This window comes from Saxophila tyrrhenica (assembly GCF_035928015.1).
Source record: "Saxophila tyrrhenica strain CCFEE 5935 chromosome Unknown scaffold_11, whole genome shotgun sequence".
Taxonomy (NCBI): Eukaryota; Fungi; Ascomycota; class Dothideomycetes; order Mycosphaerellales; family Extremaceae; genus Saxophila; species Saxophila tyrrhenica.
In genome coordinates, this window is record NW_027041743.1 from 621,961 (window position 1) to 642,886 (window position 20,926).

Genomic DNA, 20,926 nt, shown 5'->3' on the forward strand with positions numbered 1-20,926 from the left:
CTGTAGTTCAAAGTAGCGTGATAGGGTCTCACCGGGCGTTTGCCCTATGCCGCGGTGACAATTGAACCTCACCTGTGGGCCTTCGGCTTGGTGATCACATGGCTGCATATTGCGTGTCTGGAGTTCCGTGGCTCCGGCCATAAGATGCATGGGCTGGCAAGGTTTGAGTCTGAACAAAGTTGAGGAGCGCTCGAATGGTCGTGGCAAATGAACGAAGAGACAAAAGCGTCGACTTTAGACAATGTTTCTGCTATTGTCTCAGCTACTGAAAGACTCGCGTCAGTGAGAAACGGTGACAATCCGCTCAGTTTTTCTATCCTGAATCTGTAGCCTGATGCTTGGAGTTGAGTGAATGCGATTCAATACCGCCTGTACTCCGTGCTCAGGCGCTACTTGCTGCGCAAAATCGTCTTGTGCTCGGTTGATCGACGGGGCTACTGGCAAGTGTTGATTTGTATTGAATGCCAGTGTGGTAGTGCCCGCCATGACTTTCAAGGGTGCCAAGACGTGGTCGCCCATCGGTCGTTCCATAGCAAGGGCTGATAATCCGGTTCTCATTCAGCGTTGCAATGATCGTGGCAGTGCCACGAGGTCTGCTGGGGGCGTTGCGGATACGAACGTTCGTATCCCTACACTTTCGCTGATGTTGGCCTCTGGAGTTGATGCGCTCGACGACTGCCGAGTGCAAGACCGCGACCGAAATATGCCGTCTCACTTGCTGGGCTCGGCAGCTTGAAGTTGATGGGAGAGTGCCTCCGCGCCCAGCTCACTTCTTGCCCTTCTTTTTCTTCTTCCCACCGCCCCCGCCACCACCACCTGCAGGCACGGAAGGCTTGTCAGTCGAAGTCGCAGCGGGTTGATCCTGGCCGGCGGTGGTCTCCACAGGAGGCGCATCCTCCATGACAGTATCTAGACCTCAAATCAGCCAAAGAGCGCTCTCACCCACTACCAAACGTGCATACCTTCGGTCTTCTGCGGCAAGGCCGCCATATGTCTCCCCAGCTTCCCTAACCCATTGATCAGACGACCGACCTCCGCTGCTCTATCTGTCTTGAACTGTAGGCACACGCCGGACTCGGGGTCGTAGGTTTTTAAGCACAAAATAGCTTTTGGCACTTTCGGCTGCGCAGTTTCGGCGGTGGGTTTGTCTTCACGCTCGATGGCCTTCGTGAACTTCTTGCGTCTCTGGTATTTGGCTGACTGGAGGTTCGGGACGTTGTATTTGACGGAGATGCGAGCCTGTAAATGCGTCAGTGGTGGGAGTCTTTGGAGGTGAAGTGGTCCTTACTGTGGTGGGTCGGGCTTGCAGCAAGAGGGACGACTGGCGCTGCCATTCTTCGCTGGTCGTGAGGAGGACCATCTTGCGCAGGTTGGTAAATGGTGTTGGTGAAGGTCTGCGGGACAGATTGACATTCGCATGTTATTTCCCCACAGCATCGGAGAATCGTTTTTCCGGTGCGGTCCCAAAGTGAATTCAATCTTCGACTCATGTTCGAACAGACTGCACTATTCCTTGACATTATCGAAAGCAAGGAAGAGGCCCTGGCGAGCTTGATGTAGTGACATATCTGTGGAAGTGGACGATTCGCTCGTATTGAGACCCAGGAGCCCCGATGAGCCGCCGCTGCAGTGAACACACCGACAACGCAACATAAATATTCGCTGGAGACTCTCCAGAATATGGACGACCTGAATGACCGCAGTGACGGTACTGCCAATGCGTCGACTGCGGACGACACTCCCGGATCATCTCCATTGGTAAACGATCTTGTCATACGAGCCAACGCTGTGCTCTCCGAATTGGAAGCATTCCGAGAACGACTAAAACAACTCCGTATGGAAGGGACCGTCGAGACAGCGCACTTCAAGAACACCATCAAGTCCGAATTGGGCATGCTCGACAAGTTGGCAGACAAACCCGAGAGCGATGCTACCAACCACATCGCTCGCTCATCAAATCTACCATTTTTAGAGGCTTGCTGGACGACTGCCAAACGATCAAAAGACGTAACAGCACTGTTGAAAAGATTGTTCTTCAATGCAGAACTGCCTACTTCGAGCAACAAAGTCCACTCCAGACCTGTAGGCAAGAGCAAAAAGTCCAAGAAAATGCATGATGAGGTTGCCAAAGTAGATGTCATTGACGATGGCGGACGGACTTGGACCAAAATCTCATTAGTGACCAACACGAGGCTGCTATTCGACTTGGCTAAAGAGGGCTGGGACTCTGGGGGTTCGGATAACGAGAGCGAAGATGCCCAGAGCGACGCAAAGTCTGCAGACGATGATACTGAAATACCTCTGGTCAAGACTGCGAGAGAGCTGGCACGAGCTTCCAAAGCATTCCGCGTCAGGACCAGACACCCAGTTGTATACCTAATCCTACCTCGCATAAAACTAGGTGAAACACCAGAGGTTGACAACATCATCGAAAAATGCCGAAAGACAGGCGTAATAGTCATCTGCGGCGAAGACACTCGACCTCCCGTGCCCTTCGAAACTGCTGCGCCTATCATGGCGACCGACGTCTTGACGACATTCTCAGACGTACTCAATATCGACTGCACTATTCTCCTCGCGCTGGTGTCCGAGTTCTCACACGCAAAGGTGTCTAAAGAACCCTGGTTCCACACCGCGCTCCAAAGGCAGGTTGAGATCGAAGACAACGAGAACTTACTGCCGTCTCTTCTCTACCCAGCCATGAAAGGCCATCCCCTCGTCTGCACATTCGAGGCAGCGAAGCGAATGCGAGAGATCGTGGATACCATCGGCACACCATCCGAAAAGGCCAGAACGGCAATATTCATGGGCAACGATACACCAACAGAAAACCTAATATCCGAACTACAAGAATGGTCCGCCTACGCCGTTCCCTCAGACCTGCAACTCCCTATCCGCGTCCTCGAACAGGACCAAAGCGACCTCCAATCCAGCTTACCAAAGGAGGCGGCATCCGTCCGCGAACACTTAACAGAGATCAACAACTCTGTCTTCATGTACGGCTGGGCGACCGGACGGACCACGATAACCAGTAACCGCATCGTCACCAAACAGATCGACAGCGAGCTAGAGCAGTTCTCAGACCTGGATGACAGCGTCTGGCCGAAAATCTGGCTCTGTCCGACCGCGAGATCGCTCGTCGGGAAAGAGAAACGGAGCGCTGCGAAGGCGGGCAAGGACCAGCCGTGGCGGATGCCGGATCCGTTGAGGAGGGAGCAGCAGCGGAGGAATGGGCTGGACGTGCTGTCGGAGAGGGAGGGGAAGGAGGTGGAGGATTTGAGGCCGAATGGGTATCCGTGTGAGGAGGTGATTGCTGCTAAGATGGCTTCGTTGCGGTAGGCGGGATGAACATGTCTCGTACAACGGGGTATCGTTCTAAATGAATCCACATCCGCCCTGTCACTCTGCCACTCGCCACATTTCATTATCTCAATGACTTGACGAGACCGCCCGATCCCTTCTAAACGACGCAGCGAGATCAAACATCTTGCTGCCTACCCTCGCCAGCCATCTTCTTATCATGCATGACCTCCTCGCTGCTCCGCTCTCCCTCCGCAGCCATGTCCACCTCAGCTTCGATGAGAGGTCCAGTGTAGAACTTTCTGCCCCGGACATACCAGTAAATGGTGGAGAATGCGAGGATGCCGGCGAGATAGACGATGGCATAGTTCATCTATGGAACTGTCAGTATGTGTGTGGTCAGGAAGCGAAGGGTAAGGAGCTTACGTTGGCAGGTGTAACCGGCATGATTGTGGGCATGATGAAGATGATCTGTGGTATTGTCAGCATTCTATATAGAAATTCCCGTCATCACAATAGACTCACGCTGACGAAGAATGTCCAAATGCAGGCCCATACGTTGATCGCCCAGCTAAATTTCCCCAGGTGCCACGGCCCGGGCGTGAAGGTCCCGAAGACGAGCTTGCAGAAGATCGGGATACAGTAGCTCCAGTCCAAAGCAATGGCACACACGTTGAAGACACCCAGGATGGCGGTGTAAGACCCAAGACCGATGAGGTTGATCGCGATACAAAAGCAGACGCTGATCCAGACAGCCAGGATCGGGGTGCCGGTCAATGGCAAAATCTTCGTCCAGACGTTGGAAAAGGGCACCAAGCGATCGCGGGAGAAGGCGAACACAGTCCTGCCGAGCGCTTGCATAGCCGTGAACGTGACGAACTTGATGATGACGAAGGCGCAGAGCGAAAAGACGATACCGCCTGATTTGCCCAGGACGTCGAAGAAGATCTGCGCGACGGGCTGTGCGATCTTTGAGCCGAGGATATGGTCCACGTCGCCCATGCAGAAGCAGAGGACGATGGTGAAGAGCCAGCCGACGACGTAGGTGAAGAGCATGGCCAAGCTAATGGCCCAGGGGGCTTTGATTTCGGGCTCCCGGATTTCTTCCGTGATGTGGGCGGTAGCGTCGTAGTCCGTCATGGTCCAGCTGACGGATAAGAAGCCGAAGAGGAATGACCAGCCGTTTGGTGTCCAGCCGGAGACGTTGTGAATGTCGGTGAAGACGTATTTGGCGGTGTGTTTGGGGGTGCCGTTGCTTGGCTGGGCCATGGCCAGGAGCGCGACGCTGCAGGTGATGATGACTAGAACGTGGAAGATCACGTAGTTTTTCGTCATTTTTTCCATCCAGTAGGTGGATAGCGAGTTCACCAAGCCAGTTAGCACGGTGAGACCTGCCATGACGCCGACAGTCTGACCAGTGGTAGGCTCATATTGGAAATCGGTCCCGATCGAAATGGTGGCAAGCAGTAGGGCGGCAGCACCCCATTCTGAGGAAGCCACCCCGGCGACTTGGCCGAGAAGATTGAGCCATCCAGTAACCCAGCTGATAGACGGGACCCATTCTCTTGGTGCGAGCCGACTGACGGTATAATAAAGTCCACCGCACGTAGGATACGCAGAGACAAGTTCGGAGACAGACAGCTAAGATGAGGTTTAGTACTATTATCCAGGGACTGTTACCCGACAAGGGCAATGACCTACAGCGATGCACATGCAGCCAGCGCCCGAGATTAGCCAACACCAGACAGCAGACGCGCTGCCGCCGGCTTCAAGCGGGTACACAAAGGTCGTAGAGATGGTCGAAAATGTTCCAGAGATACTGACGGCGAACGAGAAGGCGGCAAGGTATCCGAACTCGCGCTTGAAGACTGGTTTGTACCCAAACTCTGCGGCGAGCGCCTTGTCCGCTTCAGTCAGGTCTTCAACAGCTACGCTGCGGGTTCTGCCTTTGGAGTCGCGCAGCTCGACAGTGGTCAGGCTCTCCCTGCGTTGACGAAGTTGCTCTGGAGATAGATCGGCCGTCGTAGGCTGGGGTTCGGCCATGGTAAAGGTATTGCTGCTTGTGGGCGGCCGCTGGCGCTTTTGGAAGTTGTTGCGTTTGGGAGCGGTCGTTTAGTCCAGATGGAAGGCGGAGGTGCTTTGGCGCTGTGGTGGGGTGTACGAGTTCAATGCTGCTTCTGGCGTTCATGCGGCACGTCGTCCGGCAATAAAACTGTCAAGCGCAGACAGACGGATGAGGTGAGGTCGAGATAGGTCTGGAGAGATGTTGTGCGGAGATCGATTCGATAAGGCTTCCGATAACGAAGTAGCTACTGCAGAACCCAAGCTGCTGTGTCCAAGGTCCTTAGATGATCGTTCGGCGTGGACAAACAACTCCTACAGGCCACGCGACAAGAGGGTGGGATGTGCGACCTTTTCTATCCGATCGGTCAGACGCTTGGCCAGATAGCAAAAAGTCAGACGCTGGGCCCAGACAGCCTCCCAGGATCTCCGGTCGCGCCGGTATACGGCCGCCCTCCGTCTGTGGGTGTGGTTGGTGAGCGACAGGATCATGATGTAGCCCGGACGCAGGGACTGTCGATGGACCTATGAAGCGAAGAGTTGGCCGCCAAGCTTGACCAGGCTTAGGCCACTTAGCTTCGACTTAAGCCCTGTTGAGAAGCATTGGCGAGCTCACGTGCTCGTGGCGTGGTCGTCGTGTATCCGTGGCGGATTCCTGCGACACCGCGGTGATTATGGGGAGTTCCTATGAAAGTCATCGACGATATCTTGTTTTCCTTAAGGTCATGGCTTGTGTGATTACACCCCTGGAAGGCACTCTCGCGCTGGATGGCCAACCTCAGCTGCTGCAAACCTCCCCCCAGCGATAGGCACCATGCGGGAAGCAATCTCAATCTTACATTCTCGCTTGTACCTACCTACCGTTGTTCGTCGAGACCGAGGCCCTTGGCGTGGGAGGAAAAACATCGGAATAGAGTTTCAGCGAGGGAGACCGGATGGCGAAAGACCACCGTCTCGCAGATCTCGAAAACTCTGCAATTTGTGGATGTTGCAAATGAAGGCAGTGTGGACTTACATTGGGTCTTCCGCCGACCTAACAATCTCAACGCTATGGGTCGTCTTTGTGCCGTCAAAAGCCGCATCAGCCTCATCTCCGCTCACATCACGTGAGTATCACATGCAAATTTTGCGATGTGTGACAGCGGTATCTGTGTGGTTTGCCAGGGACGAGTAATGGAGAACGGCCCACGGAGTACTTCGAAGTGATGCTACAGGTTCTGGCATGAATGGAAGGAGGCGAAGACGAGATGGAAGGATATCGGACGACACCGGGAAAGTGCCAATCCTTTGTCGCTTGCCTTAGGCTCCACCATCAGACCTCACCCTTTCCCATGGCCATACAAAGAGATATCCAATAAACTCGTGGGTGTACACTTGCACGACGTGCGTGCTGACGCTCAGTCACCACGCATGTGGTATGGGTCGATGAGACAGGCAGAGCTACGTAGCTCTCTCGAGCTCCGGCATTCGGCAATGAGCTTCTGGCGATAGTCATACGAGAGGAGATGGTGAGGAGGCGGCAATTGGACCTCATTGGAGTATACAGTAAGTTGCATTCAACTTACTATCATCTCCTGTCCCTTCTATCGCATCTAGATGTTCTAGCAGTCAATATGCCGCACAAAGAAGAGAGTCAAATCACCGCAGTACCGCTGCATGACACGTTCGCTGCCGAGGTGAGAGGTAAGTATTGTTTCGATACACTCTCTTGCAGCCTTTGGACCCATATGCGAGGCTCACGGTGGCCGACCAGGCGTGGACTTCAGCAAGGAGCTCTCGGACGAAGATTTCCAGCAGGTATATGATGCAATCACAAAGGTAGGGTCATGCACTCTCGCCTGCTGAACCACCATCAGCTGAAACAAGATCAGTACGGAGTTGTAGTATTCAGGAACACGCGCCTCACAGATGAAGGTCATATCGCTTTCTCCAGGCGATTCGGCGAGCTAGATGACATCTCTCCATACACAAAAGCCGGCAAGAAGAACCGGCTCGGCTACGATGAACTCTTCGACGTCAGCAACCTCCTCGACGACGGCTCCGTCGCACCCCTAGACAGCCACCGCGCAGCCATGAACAAGGTCCGCCACCCCACCCCCTTCTATTACACCCGCTCACCTCTGCAGGGCAACTCCCTCTTCCACGTCGACTCCTCCTTCAACCCCCGCCGCGCAGGCTACAGCCTCCTCCGCGCCCACGAACTTCCGCCCTCCGGCCACGGCGGCAACACCGAATACGCCGACGCCCGCACAGCGTACGACGACCTCCCGGAGGACCTCAAGCAAGAGCTCCTCGCCAACGACTACGTCGTCTGCCACTCCCTCTACCACTCTCGCAAACTCGCCTCTCCGGATTCCCTGCCAGGAGTCAACCCCGAGGACCATTTCATGTCCCGCCACAAGCTTATCCAGCGGCACGAACCCTCCGGTCGGATGAATCTGTACATCGCTTCGCACGCCCACCACATCGAGGGCTTGAGTGCGGAGAAGTCGAAGGAGCTGATTAGTACGCTGTATCAGCATGCTTGTCAGTCGAAGTATGTGGTTAGTATTGAGTGGAAGAATAACACTGATTTGTTGCTGTGGGATAATACGTGTGTGATGCATCGGGCGGCGGGGGGGAGTTTTGAGGGAAAGTTTAAGAGGGACATGAGGAGGACGGTATGGATCTTCTCGAGGTTTTGTGTGGCAGTCAGTGCTAATCAGAGACAGACTGTTCATGACAGCAGCAGCCAGGCATGGGGATTAAATGAGCCGACTACCGAGCGCATGGGGTGAGTCTGTCCATGATCCTCTCGTGGTTGATGTTCGCCTGACGTCCATTTAGGACGGCCGCGGATATCAGGCTTCGATCGTGATGAACATATGCGCTGACCTGATATACCAAGGTATCCTTGAACACCTCGACTATGTCTAGAGCCGTGGAATTACCTATGTTCTTGTCTAACAGGTAGCACTTTGAACTCGTCTCCCTCCTCCCCACTTCGAGCTTTCATATCAAAGCGCGGCGGCAGAACTGTCAATTCCCGTGAGCTTGAACGTGACAGCGAGCATGTCGGCGGCTTAGGATACTCATGGCGTGCCACGAAGTCGTCTGATCATGGCCGTAAGCCTGTTGACTTGGTTGCATGACCAACGTCAGTCAGCACCCAGACAAACAATGGCAGCTGATCCCGCTTCGTGCTGGGCTCACATCACCCCAATCGCTGTTCGTCTTTTCTACGATGCTTTCAAAGCTCCGCTCAATGTAAGTGCGATCTTCCTGTCTCCAGTATCAATCAGCGACGACCAAACTACCGAGCAGAAATATCTTTCGATCTAGGAGAGATAGCTGGTATGGATGGCCAAGCACAAGAACCCATGCTACGGCGTGTAGCTTCCACGAGTGACCTGAACCTGCCAGGATTCATGCAGCTCCCGGAAGCCGAGTTGCAAACGTTGAGACCAGCTCCGCTTGTTATTCGCAAGCCCGCACCTCCTCTGAAAGCCCCTGGCCATGCAGTGAGTTCGATTGGAGGCGATCACCGGCCGACACCTGAGCCTTGGACCACGAAAGAGTATGCCACCTGTCAAAGTCAGCACAGTACTGACGCCGAAGCCCAAGGCAGCACACGCAGAGTCCGTGCGGCAGCAGGAAAAGCACTGGCACTGGCGAATCAGCGGGATCCAGACGTTGGCAAACACACTGTCGTGGTGTCGCCGCCTTTGCCTCCACTCAGATTGCGCTCGCCAATCCCTAAGGCCAGCGAGCAATATCGCAAGGCACCTTCGCCCACCTACAAGGTCGTCCCAAGCGCACGAGCAGAGCGCCGCCCTCCACCTCTGATCCAAAAACAGAGACACAGCGAGACTGCGCTCCATGATGCCCGCTCACCAGGCAGTGTTGCCGGGTGGCCAGAAGCTGCACGGAAAGCACTGGGTATTATCACGCCACCCCCTAGCCCACACGAAGCAGAGCTTCAGCATCCAGTCAACGTCCGACCGGGAAAGAGACTTGTCCGGGACAAGCCGTTACCAGTTCCACCAGTCAGGATCGAACCAGCTGTCATGCCAACGAAGTCGCTCAACGATCTTGCAAGAACTCCAGGTCAGCTTGCCGCAAGACGCTCTGTGAGTTTCGATACGGCCAAGAAGAATTCCAAAGCACCCGGCAGCGTTGCCCATGCGCTCGACACGATCGATGAACGGCGAGCACTCGAGCCAAGCCATCAAAAGGCACACGTACCACAGGATCCGCGTCGTCTCTCAAGTCTACCTCGCCTCGCACCACCGACAAAGTCTTTGCAGCAGCGCAGAAGCGAGCGCAACCTCCTGTCCCGTGCACCAGTAATCTCGCAGAATGCCTTCAATGCCGAAGACGAAATGCTATGCCTCCATACAGCGCTCGAGTCTGCCCCCACTCAACTCAAAGGAGGTGTCGGCCAGCAAACCTTGCGACGGCGCTTCTCAGTGAAGAACCTGTTGAAGCCGTACCCTAGCCTCCGTCTACGTGGTGGATGGGTTCAGCTGGGTGGCTCGTCCGGTGGTCCAGGAAGTCTTGAAAGGTGAGAAAGCGATGACAACAAGACAGGATTGGGAGAGCGGGAGGTCGTAGCGGACTATGGAATGCTAGGCAAGAGGAGGGTATATCGACTGTCCGCCGCAGATCCTAATTCCGATGCTGCGGGATGGGCGAAGGAGTAGGTCTTGGATCAGCATGAGAGAGGGACATTGAGCACGTGACTGAACAAATCTGGATGCTTGAGTAACTGTGGGCTGCTCTTTTCAGTACTCAGACACAACAAAAGACACTAATACTACCTATGCTGACACCTCATGCCTTTCCTATATCTTTACTCCCGCTAACGCCTGGTAACACCTGCATCGCTGAGAATGCGTCGTCGTCCTGTCATCGGCCACGTACAAAGCATTTCGTTCGTCGCTCTCATCCTCTCTCGGTCGTAGAAGATCCGCTCACCAGCCGCTTACGTTTGCGACTGACGGCGTTTTCGTTCGTGCACGTCGGGCAGCAGTACGCTCAACCGCTGCCTTGGTACAGCAATAAGGGCTCGCCGACGTGCTCTATCTCCGGGATCGTGCAGCGTAGGTCGAAGGCCTTTGAGAGGACGATCTTGAAGATCTGCCGAATGATATGTCAGCATAGGCATTTGGGAATGGAGGTTCTAGACGACCCACCTTCTGCACATTGATACTGTGACTAGTACTCGAAAAGATCAACGGCGCCTTCATCGCCTTCGCGAACCGCTTCGCCTGCAGACTGATCTCCTCCTGCTCCTCCCTAGGGAAATTGACAAAGTGGTCGTACTTGGTGCCAACCAGGAAGGGGATGGCGGTCTTGTTGAAGCCGCGCCCTTGGCGGTACCACTCTTTGATGCTGTTGAGGGTGGATTTGCGCGTGAGGTCAAACATGAAGAGGATGGCGACGGCGTCGTTGCAGACGAGGGGCAGCATGTTGACGAATTCGCGCTGGCCGCCGAGATCCCAGATGGAGAAGGTAATTTCGGTGTTGCGGATGGAGATTGTTTTTTCCATGAAGTTGACGCCTGAGCAAGGACACATTAGCATGACGGCTCAGAAGTTGGAGTATATGTTCTCACCAAGCGTCTGGATATAGTCCTCATCCCAGCTCCCCTCCACGTACTTCACCATCAGACTCGTTTTCCCGATCTGTGCGTCCCCCACCATGCCCACCTTGATCACCACACTCGCGTTCTTCTGTGCTTGTTGCCGTTGCGCATCATTCCCATACTGACTCTGCACCCCGGTCGAAGGCGGTCTGCTCAGCCCACTCCCATTCTGCAGGTGGTCTGGCGTGCCGCTTTCACTGTGTGTGTAGGGTCTTGAAAAGCCGGTGTCGGAATATGAAGTCTGCGGCCGTGGCTCGTATGAAGGCTGCTGTTGGAGTGGGTGTTGCTGCATGGAAGAGGCGGTGATGGTGTGCATGCTGGCGTCGTCAATGGGCGTCTGTTGATTCGAGCTGGAGTTGGGCGGGGTCTGTTCGTAGTCCATCTCCATAGCTGTTGCCGGCAGCGGAGCCGGGTAGTCGGGTGGGTGGTTATATCGAGAAGCTTTTTGCTTGGTCCTGCACGCCTCGGACTCGCTGGGTGAGACCTTGCGTGCTTGGTGTCTCGCGTGCCAGCAGTTGGACCCCTCCCTCAATGGCCTTGTTTACGCCGCGACCAAAGCCTTGTGTTCGGCCTAGGCGAGGGTGATGGGTATGTAGACCAGGATAGGTGTCAGCAGAATACGAATAGCATGTCACAGCTGCTCCAGGAGATCGGTGTCGTCGCACGAGTGAAGTCGTCCTTCGAACGAGGCCGCTGGTGTAGGTGGTGGAAGGCCAATCAGCGCGTCGGACCGCGAGATCGACCGTAGCGCCGCGCTTGGGCCACTCATATGCATAATCGATAAGCGAGTCGTGAACATTTTGTGAACAACCAGACTTGGAGCGAAACTGTTACATGCGACTCTATCACATCCGGAAAGACTTTGCAAAAGACTACAGACAAACCATTGATCAAGGATAACATGTCGAAAAGAGCGGCAGAGGACGATGAGCAAACTACTCCCGGAGCCCTGAAGAGTGGCGAGAGGCCTGTCGAAGACACCGGTGTACCAGAAGGCCAGGAGTTCGAAGACGAATTCGAAGATGAATTTGAGAGCGAGGACGAGGATGAGATTCTGGAGGCGGGCGTCGATGGGAGACCGGACGAGGAGCGAGAGGCTGAGGAGCGGGCGAATGGTACGAATTCCTCCAACATCAAACAACGAATTGTGTTAATGTTACGACAGGGTCGATGGAAGTAGACCAACAGACCTTCATACCTGGACGACACAAGCTGGATGCCGGCCAAACATTAGCACCCGATCTGTCAACATACGAGATGCTCCACACCCTTGAACCAACCTGGCCATGTCTGTCGTTTGATATATTAAAAGACAGCTTAGGAGACAACCGAAAATCCTACCCAGCAACCGTCTACGCCGTCGGAGGCACTCAAGCAGCTCAAGCCCGAGCAAAAGAGAACCAAATAATGGTCATGAAGCTCTCTGGCCTCTCACGCAACGACCAAGCTGCACAACTAAACTCCGACTCCGAAGACGACGATGACGATGAAGAAACAGCCGACCCCATCCTCGAAACCAAATCCATCCCCCTAACCTCAACCACTAACCGTATCCGTGCCCACCAATCCCCGCCCTCAACCTCCTCCTCACCCGCCACATCCATCACAGCCGCCATGCAAGAATCCGGCGACGTCCTCATCCACGACATCACCCCCTACCTCCAGGCCTTCGACACTCCAGGCTACCAACTGCCCACCAACGCCTCCAAACCCCTCTCCACCATCCGCGCGCACAAGAAGAACGAAGGCTACGCCCTCGACTGGTCCCCCCTCGTCCCCGGCGGCAAACTCCTCACCGGCGACACAGCAGGCAACATCTTCACCACGACGCGCACCGAAGGCGGCGGCTTCGTCACCGACACCACCCCTTACACCGGCCACACCAGCAGCGTCGAAGAACTCCAATGGTCGCCCAACGAACGCAACGTCTTCGCCTCCGCTTCTGCAGACTCCACGGTCAAGATCTGGGACGCGCGGGCTAGAGACCGCAAACCCGCCATCTCGGTCAAAGTCTCCTCCACCGACGCCAACGTCCTCAGCTGGTCGAAACAAACCCCTCACCTTTTGGCCTCCGGCCACGACGACGGCAGCTGGTCCGTCTGGGACCTGCGGCAGTGGAAAAGCCAATCTTCCGCCGACGCGAGTAAGCCAGTCGCGCACTTTGACTTCCACAAGGAGCAGATCACGTCGCTGGAATGGCATCCGAGCGACGACAGCATCGTGTCCGTCTGCGCGGGGGATAACACGCTTACGCTCTGGGATTTGGCGGTGGAGTTGGATGATGAGGAGAGCAGGTACACGGCGGATGTCAAGGATGTGCCGCCGCAGTTGTTGTTCGTGCATTTTATGGACGGGGTGAAAGAGTCGCATTGGCATCCGCAGATGCCGGGGCAGGTGATGGCGACGGGGGGGAGTGGGTTTGGGGTGTTTAAGACGATTAGTGTATAGTCCGCTTTTAACACGAGATGCAAGGATGTTTGCAAAAGTATGTACAGCTACGACACGTATCTGATGCTGGTGCAGAACCCAAGTGATGTCCTCCACCTGGCAGTACTTCACCAATACCTGCTTTCTCATCGATACAATGTCGTCCGACGAGCCTTCGCCGACCCTGGGTATCTCATGCAAGCGCTGTAATGTCTCAATCGTTTCCTTCCGTACCGTTGCTCCGCTGCAAGTTCCTCTCCATCCTCGGTTGTGTGTGATATTCCTTCGTCTCTTTCTCCACCAGTCCTGACGGCGACATCCTACTTCTCCGTAACAATGTCCGGTACTCCACTCCCCACCCCTTCTCCGGCCAACGCCACACCTCCATCGACGTCCACTTCGCTGCCCACACTGCTGCTGCTGTTCGTCGACATCGACCACGTATCTGATGGCTGGTTGTCCGTATCGTTCATCACTCCACACACGCTGGCAGCCTTCTGAGTCTTGCCGAGCTGCGCCGACAAGCCATGCCCGAACGGAGAATGATCCGGAGACGTCGGAGTCAGCGGCTCGGTCTTGGGGTCTGGTAGGCTAATCGACGAGCCGGCAGAGGAGGTGCCTTCGGATGTCGACGTGACTGATCCTCGCATGTGGCGAAGACCGCTGTGGCTCGATTTGAGGGGAAGCTGTGGGCGCGGTGCCATCCCGCCGGTCGCCTTGCGAGCAGGCGGTACATCGTCGGAATCATCAGAGTCGAAGGCGCTTGAGCTTGCTGAGGTGGGAGTCCAGTCGCTCGAAACGTCTTCTTCGGGGCCGTCCACCTGGTCGATGGCGACCTCCGTATGCTTGATGGGCGTCCGCGGTGACGAATCCGCCACTTCACCCAGCCCCAGATTGCGAACAACACCCGGGTTCAACAGTGGCAGCCTCTTGATCTCCGTCTCCGTGATTGCTGGCACTTCGTTGCTCAACACGGGCTCGAAGCTCATCGGAAGGCGGTCCCGAAGGAAGGGGCGGCACGAGTGACAGACCTTGTGAATGCATGTCGGCCGGCTGTAATTTGCGTTCTTGACCGGTGTAGTCGCGGTGCTTGCGGCAGGCGTATTAGCCGGGGTGCCAGCAGGCGACATTGGCAGATGGCCAGTGGTGGTCTCTGGAGATGTGGTTGTCGCAGTTGCGACGACGGACGCAATGACGTTCTCCGCCGGCAGCTGGGATTGAGTTGGTGATGACTTGAGAGATGGAGTAGTGCTGTGTGATAAGCCGTGCTGAGACTTGTGGATGACATCGAGGACGTGCTGCCTCTGCTGCAGAAGGATCTCAATCTGATCGAAAGTGTACTCGCCCGAGCGCATCTGCTTAATGACGCTCTTGCTCATACCGATCGATTCGGCGACTTTGGCTTGCGCCTCGAAGTAGTTGCTGCTGTCGGGGATCTCTGGTAGTGCTTCAATGCTAGGAGTGACTTGCTGATACTGAAGCTGGTGATCCTGCTGGCCTACACGATTTAGATCAGCAAGCAGCGCTGGTGTCGTTGCGTCTGACGTGGACAAACATGAGTACACCCAGCCTATGCTCGGCACTTTGCCACACATGTGACAGGTGTGGTTGCCATAGAGCCGGTTCATCGTGGTATGAGTACAGGTTGGACCACGAGGTGCCGCTTTCGGAAGGAACTTGTGTAGGCGATGCTGAGGAATTCGTGGTGTTGGTGGAACAACCTGGCCGCGGATTAGAAGAATTCGCGCTCGTCTGGCAGCTATCACGGTGCGGCAATTGTCTTGGAAAGCAACATGCTTTGGACATGGGATGAAGCAGATTGCCTCTTGCAGCCCCAAAACGCTCTTGTCCAGCATGTCGCAATTCAGGAGATTGGTACGGAGGGACACCGATTTCGGGAAGCACTCACCTGTTGTGCGGCCATCAGAAGCTCGAGTTCCTGTGACGTGTTTGTGATACGCGGAGTGGCCTGCCAAAATGGATCTGCTGGAGGTGGAAGATGGTCTTCGTTTGCTGGAAATGAATGTGGGTGCGGCGCAAGCGCTGCCATATCAGTTCGTGAGGTGAAGTTGATAATGAAGACGACCGCTTGACCTGGATGCGCGCGTTCGGCGGCAATGGTAGAAAGGGGAGCGAGCAGGATGGAGCAATTGCTCCAGAGGGGTGGTAAACAATGGGAGAGCCTGTCTCAGATCAATTGTGGTGTGTTCATGAGCTGCAAACTTGTGCAGATGTCTAAAGTGGACATATGAGATTCCATGCTTGCCGGAGGAGGTGCGGCGCTCGAGGTGTTCCTTCCCTTCTAGGACGCCATGTGACGCGCTTCGCTCCTTCCTTGTGCTACATGCACGTTCCAGAGGCACGTGGAATGCTTGTCAACTATATCAGAACTGCACCTCTTCAAAGAGACGTACCCATTATTGACGGGTACGTGCGACTGAGCCGCGTCCTCATGCCGGCTGCCATAATCTGTTTGAGCAAGCTGGGATAAGGGGAGAAGGGAGAATCTTGTGCTACATGAGCAGATGCTCAGACAAGACGATACTGCAAACCATCGGCCATGGGCCATCACTACGGCGCTCAGCTCGACAGTCAGACATCAGGATAGCCAGTCAAGACGACATACCACACCGACGACGGCAGCAAGACCGAAGTCATATCCAACTTGAACTAGACCCCTGTCGCGCTAAGTACGCCATCCGGCTCGGCACGAATCAACGCGCCTCGATCGCCAGCATGCGGCGCAACAGCTCGTAAACAACAGCTCGTCCTCCTCGACACCGTCAGCCCTATCGCCCGTGATCATAGCTCGTCCAACCTAATTGTTGGACACAAGACCAACCGCCAACCTACATCCTAGCATTGGGACACCCATCTTCGCCTTCTGGTCTTCCCTGCTTGTACCACCGTCAACATGAGCCAAGTGCGCTTCCAGGAGGAGACCGTCCGCACCACCACCCAGCAGAATGGTAACGGAGGCGGGCGAGGTGGCGACGGTGGAGCTCGAGGCGGCAATGGCGGAGGTCAAGGTGGCGATGGAGGAAGAGGAGGAGGTCGTGGCCCGCCGCCTCAAGCTCCACAGAAGCAGGACTTCGCGCACGAGGTCGGCAATGCGCTGACACAGGGCGCTGGACCGAATGGCTACCTCGCTGTAAGCATAGTCAATGGACCTGTACTTCGCGCATATACTGTGCGCGCGTGGTCACTAATATGTGGTGTCAACAGTGGTACCTCAAGAAGCTCCGAGAGGACCCTCTACGAACCAAGATGCTCACCTCCGGCTCGCTCGCAGCTCTGCAAGAGTTTCTAGCCTCCTGGATCGCCAAAGACCGCAATAAGCATGGTCACTACTTCACCAGCCGCGTGCCAAAGATGGCCGTATACGGCGCCTTCATCAGCGCGCCATTGGGACATCTCATGATCACGATCCTGCAGAAGATGTTCGCAGGCAGGACGAGCTTGAAGTCGAAGATCTTGCAGATCGTCGTATCCAACCTGATCGTACGTCGTCCAACAACCCTACTCATACCCTCGAGTCCCTACTAACGTTGGATTCCCAGGTCTCCCCAATCCAAAACGCAGTCTACCTAACCTCCATGGCCGTCATCGCCGGTGCCCGCACCTTCCACCAGATCCGCGCCACCGTCCGCGCCGGCTTCATGCCCGTGATGAAAGTCTCCTGGATCACGTCCCCACTGGCTCTGGCGTTCGCGCAGGCCTTTTTGCCCAACGAGGTCTGGGTGCCGTTCTTCAACTTTATCGGGTTCGTGATTGGCACGTACATTAATGCGCATACCAAGAAGAAGAGGCTGCAGGCGTTGAGGAGGAAGTATCAGGATAATCGGGGCATGGACGAGGGGAGGGATGGGAGGAGTGAGTATGATAGGCGTGGGGGGCCGGGTGGGTATTAGGAGGATGATGGCGATGGGAGGAGTGGTGTGCTGCATTAGGTGGCGAGATGGTCGAGGCTGCAGAAAGTCTGGCGTGGCAGATTGGTCCCCTTGAAGAGTTTGGTCGCAAGTGGGGGAGCCGCGCTCAGCAATGCGGCGAACGTCGTGGTGCGTGTGGTTGAGCTTTGTATGACATTGACTATTATGCAGGATTCCTATACTACTCACCTTTTTTCGAGCTCTGGTTGGAACCGAGCATTCTTACGCTGTTGTGTTGGACATGATTAGCAGCGGGACTGGACACAAGCAGCCGAAGGGGAGCAGAAGTTGTTTCGGCTCCTCGCTCATGGCACGACAGCTTGTTTGTGTGCTCCAAGGCTCCCGGTGGCTCTCTGGATCGTCCGCATAGTCCGGTGTCTCGGAGTCTTTCATCCTCATCCCCTGCCCACGACCGCCATACTCGGCACTTACACTGCTGTGCGCTTGCTCAACGGTTCTCGAGATGCTTAGCCGGATCCCGTCTATCGCTCGCGGTCATTGCACATGATCAGGAGTGTCACCCCAAGCTGTTCTCCAGACCGCACGTGCGACCACGAGAGCAAACCGCTGTGCTACTGGACTTGCTCAGCAGCAGAAACGAGCTTCAAACTGCCACTTCGCTGCCGTTTCCCACGTCAAGCGTACGAAGTTTGCCGTAACAACGTTCGCATATAGGGCCTTTTCGTTGATGTCAAGGTGAGTAGTCAAAATTCTTCTTTTCATCTCATCTAATTTTGTGGCATCGAAATCACTTCTAGCACGTCAAGCAGTTTCAATTGGCCCACCACATGGGGATGGACAGCAAAGATGATACCGTTTACTGTGTTGATTCAGAGAACAGCCTGGTCGCGTTCCCAAGGCGCGAGGCACCCCGGCCGGCAACATACGAAGACCTGATATGGGGCTCAAAACACATCATGATCCCAAAAACACTACACATGGAAGCGAGGCCCTTCATGGGACCGTACGAACTGCCCAAGAACAGCACAGAGGACATCATGCTATTCATCTATGCCTTCATACAGTACGGCGAGTTTGGTAGGGTCAGTGTACCGACGATCCGCTCTCATGGCTACGACTTCCACGAGCCTCCATTCCAACTCAGGAGCGCAGAACAGCGCCCCTTCGGCCCGGAGAAGCAAGCATACCGCAGGGTGTGTGATAGGGTTGATCACATTAGACTGTTCAAGACCGCGGACGAAACAGGCTTTTCAGAGCTGCGCTGCCACGCTCTACAGCGCTTACACAACGTGCGCTTCGACTCTCGTAGTCCCATTGAAGCATTAGAGGAGGTCTACAACATAAGCACCGACGGCACACCCCCTCCTCATCCCGATCTCCGCCACTGGGCCAGGAAATTCCTGATACCGTTCATGCCCGTAGACTTGCCGTTCCGCGACCCGCGAAGCTTTCTGGAATGGCACGGGGTCGTCGATACCTTCATTCGCTTAGACTCAGAGGACGAAGGAGCTTTTGAAAAGTTGTTGGATCAGAGCAACGCGCTGTGGGATGACACGGAGCTGGTGGAAGCCAAGCTGGAGGCCGATTGCTACAGACAGCTGGGACTTCGCCAATCCCGCGAAGATTGGGAAGCCTGGTTCGCTAGGAATACTGCTGGTGCGTACGAACGCCGAGAAAAGTTGCGCCAAGGGGAGGCCGATCCGGATCCTGAACGAATGCGTGGCTGCAAGGGTCCTGGAGATGGGCGAAGCGATGGAGAATTTTTGTACGCTGAGCTGATCGCGCCACTGCTGATTCCATCGCGATACCCACGAATTTGAAGCCTTCCGCCAAAAGGTGAAGCGCACTCAAGGAGGGGTGCACCGAGATGCGGCAATTTGTGATCGTGTGTGCGAAGCATCTTTCGTCTCTAACGACAAGGAGCTTCTCACACGAGCGTATAAGGTGCGGTATTGTTCTCCATGTACCTGCGTAAGGAGCTCCTAGAAATCTTAAGAAGCGAATGAATTGGAACTTTCCATCGAGTACCCATACACCACCACCTACGGACATCGATCACCACCACCAGAAAACGGTCAGCCCTGCAAGCTTGCCTAAGCCAAACTCATACAAGCAAAACTCATCTTCTTCGCCGACCCTCCATCAACAGGCCCATCCAGCTTCCAAGCCATGTTAACGTACGGCCAGCAGATCCTGCCATCGGGCATCGTGACCATATCGCCAGCGACGTATGTATCCATGCTCTTTAATGGCTTGCCGATCATCTTGCCAGCCTTGTTGACGAGCTGGAAGTAAGTCCCAGAAAAAGCGCCGCTGCAGCCCATAGCCACGAAATCACAGCTCGGGTTGGCGATCTCTTCCCAGGTGACCAGGGCGTAGGTGTCATCGAACACGGCAACGTGAGCGTTATTGCTGTCGCCTCCGGTCGGAGCGACCCAATTTACCTGACTGTCGCCGTTTGCTGCACCGACCTGGGAAGTCGCTTGCGGGCCGACTTTGGTGTACTTGTCGCTGAGGATGGCGATCGCTGTCCGGCGGCCTTCAGTGCGCGGGAGAGAGTGGGTGTAGCCTTCACCCATCCAATCGTTTCCGGACAGATCGACTGCGCCGCGGGACACCCAGGCGAAGATGTATGAGTCGGAGTTGGTGAAGCGAGCGAGGGCAGAGTAGGAGCCGGACATTCCGCCCACTGTGTATCGTTAGTCCGTCTCCCCTGACCACGTTGGTGAAAAGGACTTACTTGGCTCGCCACTGCCGCCATTGGTAGTGTTCTCGTTCGAGATCTTGACACCGGTATTCGACATCCCGAGCGTCTTGCTGTTCAACCAGATAGCACCTTGGTCCTCAGCGCAGATGCTGGCATACGGCGGCTCATCGGCAGCCTCAAAGGCGATACCAGTGTTGTGAGAACAGCCCCAGGCACTGGATGCGCCTTCGATGGTTTTCAACTTGCCGCTGTCGTCCACATACTGGATGCTGTCCCCAAAGTGTCCCTCCGCAAAGCCGGTGTAGTCTGTCACTACGAAGTACGCCCCATACAAGCCAGACTTCTCAGAGTAGACGAGATCGCCATTCATGTCCGGTGCCATCGACAGCCCGTCATCAGCATGTACACCTGGTCCGGCGACGAAGGTCTTCCATTGTTGTTTGCCATTCTGGTAGCGGTAGATGGCCGGGACAGGAGTACCACCCGGCGGCGCATTGGCGACCGAAGACGGGATGGCCTCGTTGCCTAGCAAAGCGAACCCATGGCTCTGCGCAACCAGACCGCCCGCTTCCTTGACATTCGGGATGGTGACAGTACGTCCCTTCTCCTTCATCGTTCGCATGTCGATATGCTGGAGGTGCACATCTGTGCCGCTGGCGTCCAGGTAGGCCAGGAAACCCGTCTTGCCATCTGCAGACACAGCGAAGGGGGTGCGGCGATGATGTGGCAGACCAGTCCAGTAGGCTGAGATGACGGGGTTGAAGTTGAACTCCAAGGGCAAGGCGTCGACGTATTTCTTGAGCTTCAATGATGGTACCGAAGGAGCGGCCAGCGCTGTGATCGAGTACAGGAAGGGAAGGGAAAGGAGCGAAAGGCGCACCATTGTAACGAACGTGATTTGAAAGAATGACTGAA

The 20,926-nt window shown here is 55.4% G+C and overlaps 11 protein-coding genes across 11 annotated transcripts; 6 read left to right on the top strand and 5 right to left on the bottom strand.

The window, feature by feature from the left end:
• Positions 1–766: 766 nt before the first annotated feature.
• LTR77_007304 (uncharacterized protein) lies at positions 767–1,360 on the bottom strand (the record flags this gene model as incomplete). The annotated part of the gene is made up of 3 exons (XM_064804541.1): positions 767–909; positions 963–1,239; positions 1,289–1,360. The coding sequence occupies 3 exons, from the start codon at positions 1,358–1,360 to the stop codon at positions 767–769; spliced, it is 492 nt and encodes a 163-aa protein (XP_064657311.1).
• A 320-nt stretch (positions 1,361–1,680) lies between these two features.
• On the top strand, positions 1,681–3,339 carry LTR77_007305 (uncharacterized protein; the record flags this gene model as incomplete). Its single annotated transcript, XM_064804542.1, has 1 exon — positions 1,681–3,339. One exon carries the CDS (start codon positions 1,681–1,683, stop codon positions 3,337–3,339), a length of 1,659 nt encoding a protein of 552 aa, XP_064657312.1.
• Positions 3,340–3,478: 139 nt separating this feature from the next.
• TPO5_2 (polyamine transporter tpo5) lies at positions 3,479–5,343 on the bottom strand (the record flags this gene model as incomplete). The annotated part of the gene is made up of 4 exons (XM_064804543.1): positions 3,479–3,673; positions 3,727–3,771; positions 3,826–4,941; positions 5,002–5,343. The coding sequence occupies 4 exons, from the start codon at positions 5,341–5,343 to the stop codon at positions 3,479–3,481; spliced, it is 1,698 nt and encodes a 565-aa protein (XP_064657313.1).
• Positions 5,344–6,974: 1,631 nt separating this feature from the next.
• On the top strand, positions 6,975–8,218 carry LTR77_007307 (uncharacterized protein; the record flags this gene model as incomplete). The annotated part of the gene is made up of 4 exons (XM_064804544.1): positions 6,975–7,044; positions 7,115–7,158; positions 7,218–8,134; positions 8,188–8,218. The coding sequence occupies 4 exons, from the start codon at positions 6,975–6,977 to the stop codon at positions 8,216–8,218; spliced, it is 1,062 nt and encodes a 353-aa protein (XP_064657314.1).
• Positions 8,219–8,520: 302 nt separating this feature from the next.
• On the top strand, positions 8,521–9,908 carry LTR77_007308 (uncharacterized protein; the record flags this gene model as incomplete). Its single annotated transcript, XM_064804545.1, has 2 exons — positions 8,521–8,607; positions 8,643–9,908. 2 exons carry the CDS (start codon positions 8,521–8,523, stop codon positions 9,906–9,908), a joined length of 1,353 nt encoding a protein of 450 aa, XP_064657315.1.
• Positions 9,909–10,377: 469 nt separating this feature from the next.
• On the bottom strand, positions 10,378–11,375 carry TEM1 (Ras GTPase tem1; the record flags this gene model as incomplete). Its single annotated transcript, XM_064804546.1, has 3 exons — positions 10,378–10,479; positions 10,536–10,903; positions 10,958–11,375. The coding sequence occupies 3 exons, from the start codon at positions 11,373–11,375 to the stop codon at positions 10,378–10,380; spliced, it is 888 nt and encodes a 295-aa protein (XP_064657316.1).
• Positions 11,376–11,888: 513 nt separating this feature from the next.
• Positions 11,889–13,435, top strand: rrb1 (Ribosome assembly protein rrb1; the record flags this gene model as incomplete). The annotated part of the gene is made up of 2 exons (XM_064804547.1): positions 11,889–12,102; positions 12,153–13,435. The coding sequence occupies 2 exons, from the start codon at positions 11,889–11,891 to the stop codon at positions 13,433–13,435; spliced, it is 1,497 nt and encodes a 498-aa protein (XP_064657317.1).
• Positions 13,436–13,734: 299 nt separating this feature from the next.
• On the bottom strand, positions 13,735–15,464 carry LTR77_007311 (uncharacterized protein; the record flags this gene model as incomplete). Its single annotated transcript, XM_064804548.1, has 3 exons — positions 13,735–14,912; positions 14,970–15,135; positions 15,324–15,464. 3 exons carry the CDS (start codon positions 15,462–15,464, stop codon positions 13,735–13,737), a joined length of 1,485 nt encoding a protein of 494 aa, XP_064657318.1.
• An 864-nt stretch (positions 15,465–16,328) lies between these two features.
• On the top strand, positions 16,329–17,325 carry LTR77_007312 (uncharacterized protein; the record flags this gene model as incomplete). Its single annotated transcript, XM_064804549.1, has 3 exons — positions 16,329–16,565; positions 16,640–16,915; positions 16,975–17,325. 3 exons carry the CDS (start codon positions 16,329–16,331, stop codon positions 17,323–17,325), a joined length of 864 nt encoding a protein of 287 aa, XP_064657319.1.
• Positions 17,326–18,131: 806 nt separating this feature from the next.
• On the top strand, positions 18,132–19,124 carry LTR77_007313 (uncharacterized protein; the record flags this gene model as incomplete). The annotated part of the gene is made up of 1 exon (XM_064804550.1): positions 18,132–19,124. One exon carries the CDS (start codon positions 18,132–18,134, stop codon positions 19,122–19,124), a length of 993 nt encoding a protein of 330 aa, XP_064657320.1.
• A 273-nt stretch (positions 19,125–19,397) lies between these two features.
• Positions 19,398–20,894, bottom strand: LTR77_007314 (uncharacterized protein; the record flags this gene model as incomplete). The annotated part of the gene is made up of 2 exons (XM_064804551.1): positions 19,398–19,993; positions 20,045–20,894. The coding sequence occupies 2 exons, from the start codon at positions 20,892–20,894 to the stop codon at positions 19,398–19,400; spliced, it is 1,446 nt and encodes a 481-aa protein (XP_064657321.1).
• Positions 20,895–20,926: the final 32 nt, after the last annotated feature.